At 43.9% G+C, this 2,078-nt stretch overlaps 1 protein-coding gene across 1 annotated transcript; it reads left to right on the top strand.

Moving 5' to 3' along the window:
* Positions 1–926: 926 nt before the first annotated feature.
* LOC109157430 lies at positions 927–1,676 on the top strand. The gene has a single exon (XM_019305337.1). The coding sequence runs from the start codon at positions 927–929 to the stop codon at positions 1,674–1,676; it is 750 nt and encodes a 249-aa protein (XP_019160882.1).
* Positions 1,677–2,078: the final 402 nt, after the last annotated feature.

The raw sequence follows: 2,078 nt of genomic DNA, 5'->3' as shown, positions 1-2,078 counted from the left end.
TTTTGGTTATAATCTGTCAGCTAGTATTCCTGAGGTCAATATTCTTGTTTCAATTGATCCTAAATTAGTATAGAGGATTGGTGGCATGTGTATTTAGTTAAATCTCTTAACTATTTGTGAGCCAAAGTTACCCAGTCTTTTAGTGAAGATATGAGTTAATATCCAATTTAGTCCTTGATTATAGTGGTTTGTCTAGATTTAGTCTTAAACGACTTTTTGTGCTTGTCATCAACTTTGATGGTTTTATCCAATTGAGTTCTCAGGTGTTAAAATCAAGGACTAAATCGTGAAAAATCAAAGAGTTGAGGACTAAATTGGGTAAAACCCCTATAGTCGAACACTAAGTAGGGAAAACTAATATAGTTGAGGACTAAATTGGGTAATAATTGCCAAAGGCATTAGCTTGTGGTCAAGCGGCATTAGCTTGTGGTCAAGCGGCATAGCTGTGGCCCCTCAAATGAGAGGTCTCAAATGTGGGGGTTTTGACTCTTTGTGCTTCAGTAAGTTGAGAAAGTATATATGAACAGTCGAGGACCTAATTAAGCACAAAAAGTTGAGATTTTTATATACATTCAGCATTTCTGTTATTTGTAGACCTGCTTGTATCCTGATTCATGGGTTAGGATTTATTGATTTAATGGTTGTATTCCTGGGCAAGTTTTTATATGCATACATACGATAATGTATTGCCAATCTGAATCATGGTTTTTATTTGCTTCAGTCCAATTGTTTAGTATCTTTAGGTTGATCTTTTTCCAACAAATAACATTTTGGAGAATAGTGAATTCTTGTACATTAAAGAAGGATTAACTCTAATCATCAATTTGACGATGTTTTAAATGTTTGTAACTTACTCTCTCCCTCTCTATGGTTTTTCTTTTCTTCCTCCCGCTAGGGTTTACTTGCCACAAACACCGGCTAAGAGCATGGCGACGGAAACACAGCAGCACGACGACAGAAGGATGGATGACTTGACCGAACGATGGGGAGATATGGTGTTGGAGGATGAAGAAGGTGACGTGGAGGCCGACGTACCGGAGCATGTTCCGACCAGGATGGAGACGCCTATGTACTGTGTTGTTGGGCGTTTCTTGACGCAGAAGCTAATCAAGGTGGAATATATGCGTCAGGTAATGGCTTCTGCATGGAAGCCTGTATTCGGGATGCGTGTGACGGAGTTGCATAATAGATTGTTTCTTTTTGCTTTCTATCATGAAACGGATATGGTGCAGGTGTTGGAGAAGGGTCCGTGGTCCTTTGAGAACCATACACTGGTATGTAGGCGAGTATGTGATGGATTCCTTCCGAGGGAGGTCAAACTTGATACTGTTGATATGTGGATACAAGTCTATGACCTACCTATGGGTTATACTTCTAATGCGGTTCTTGAGCAGGTTGGGAATTTTGTAGGGTCGTTTATCCGGTGTGATGATCGACGGGTGGGTGGCCCATGGAAGACGTTCTACAGAGTGCGTGTTTCGGTACCAGTGGACAAACCGTTAAAACGCCGAATGAAACTGTTACGCCGGGACAAGTCCTGGGGTTGGGTGAATCTGAAGTACGAACGGTTACATAACTTCTGTTTTTGTTGTGGTTTGCTAGGACATCTTGACAGCTTCTGTGCAAAGGCACGGGTTTCCAATATCAAACCGGAGTTTTACCCATACGGGGCATAGATGAGAGCGGGACATACCAGGGGTCTGAGACCGGTGGGGGAGTCTTGGTTGCTTCCACCGTTAGGAGTCGCTAATGAAGCCTCACGGCAGAATAGGAACCCGGTTCTGGCACTGGATAATGACGAAGGGGCAGACGTGGTTATGGCATCTATGAGGGAGGGGGCGGAGGAGGGTATCACGACCTCTTCCAAAAGGTGGAGGGCGGTGGTTGGGGGGTTGATTGAGTCGGCCCTGGTGGTGGATGGTGGAATGGAGGAAAACAGTGGTTCAAAAAACTTGCACATGGCGGGTCTTAGTTCCTAGACCTGCCCGATCCAATGAGTACCCTAAGCTGGAACTGTCGTGGTTTGGGCAACCCATGCACAGTTCGTGAGTTGGTGGACATGGTGTCCCAGAAAAAGC

Source organism: Ipomoea nil, unplaced genomic scaffold (assembly GCF_001879475.1).
Source record: "Ipomoea nil cultivar Tokyo-kokei standard unplaced genomic scaffold, Asagao_1.1 scaffold2781, whole genome shotgun sequence".
NCBI classification, from domain to species: Eukaryota; Viridiplantae; Streptophyta; class Magnoliopsida; order Solanales; family Convolvulaceae; genus Ipomoea; species Ipomoea nil.
Note: the sequence above shows the minus strand (reverse complement) of the source record. Positions and strands in the feature narration are given on the sequence as shown.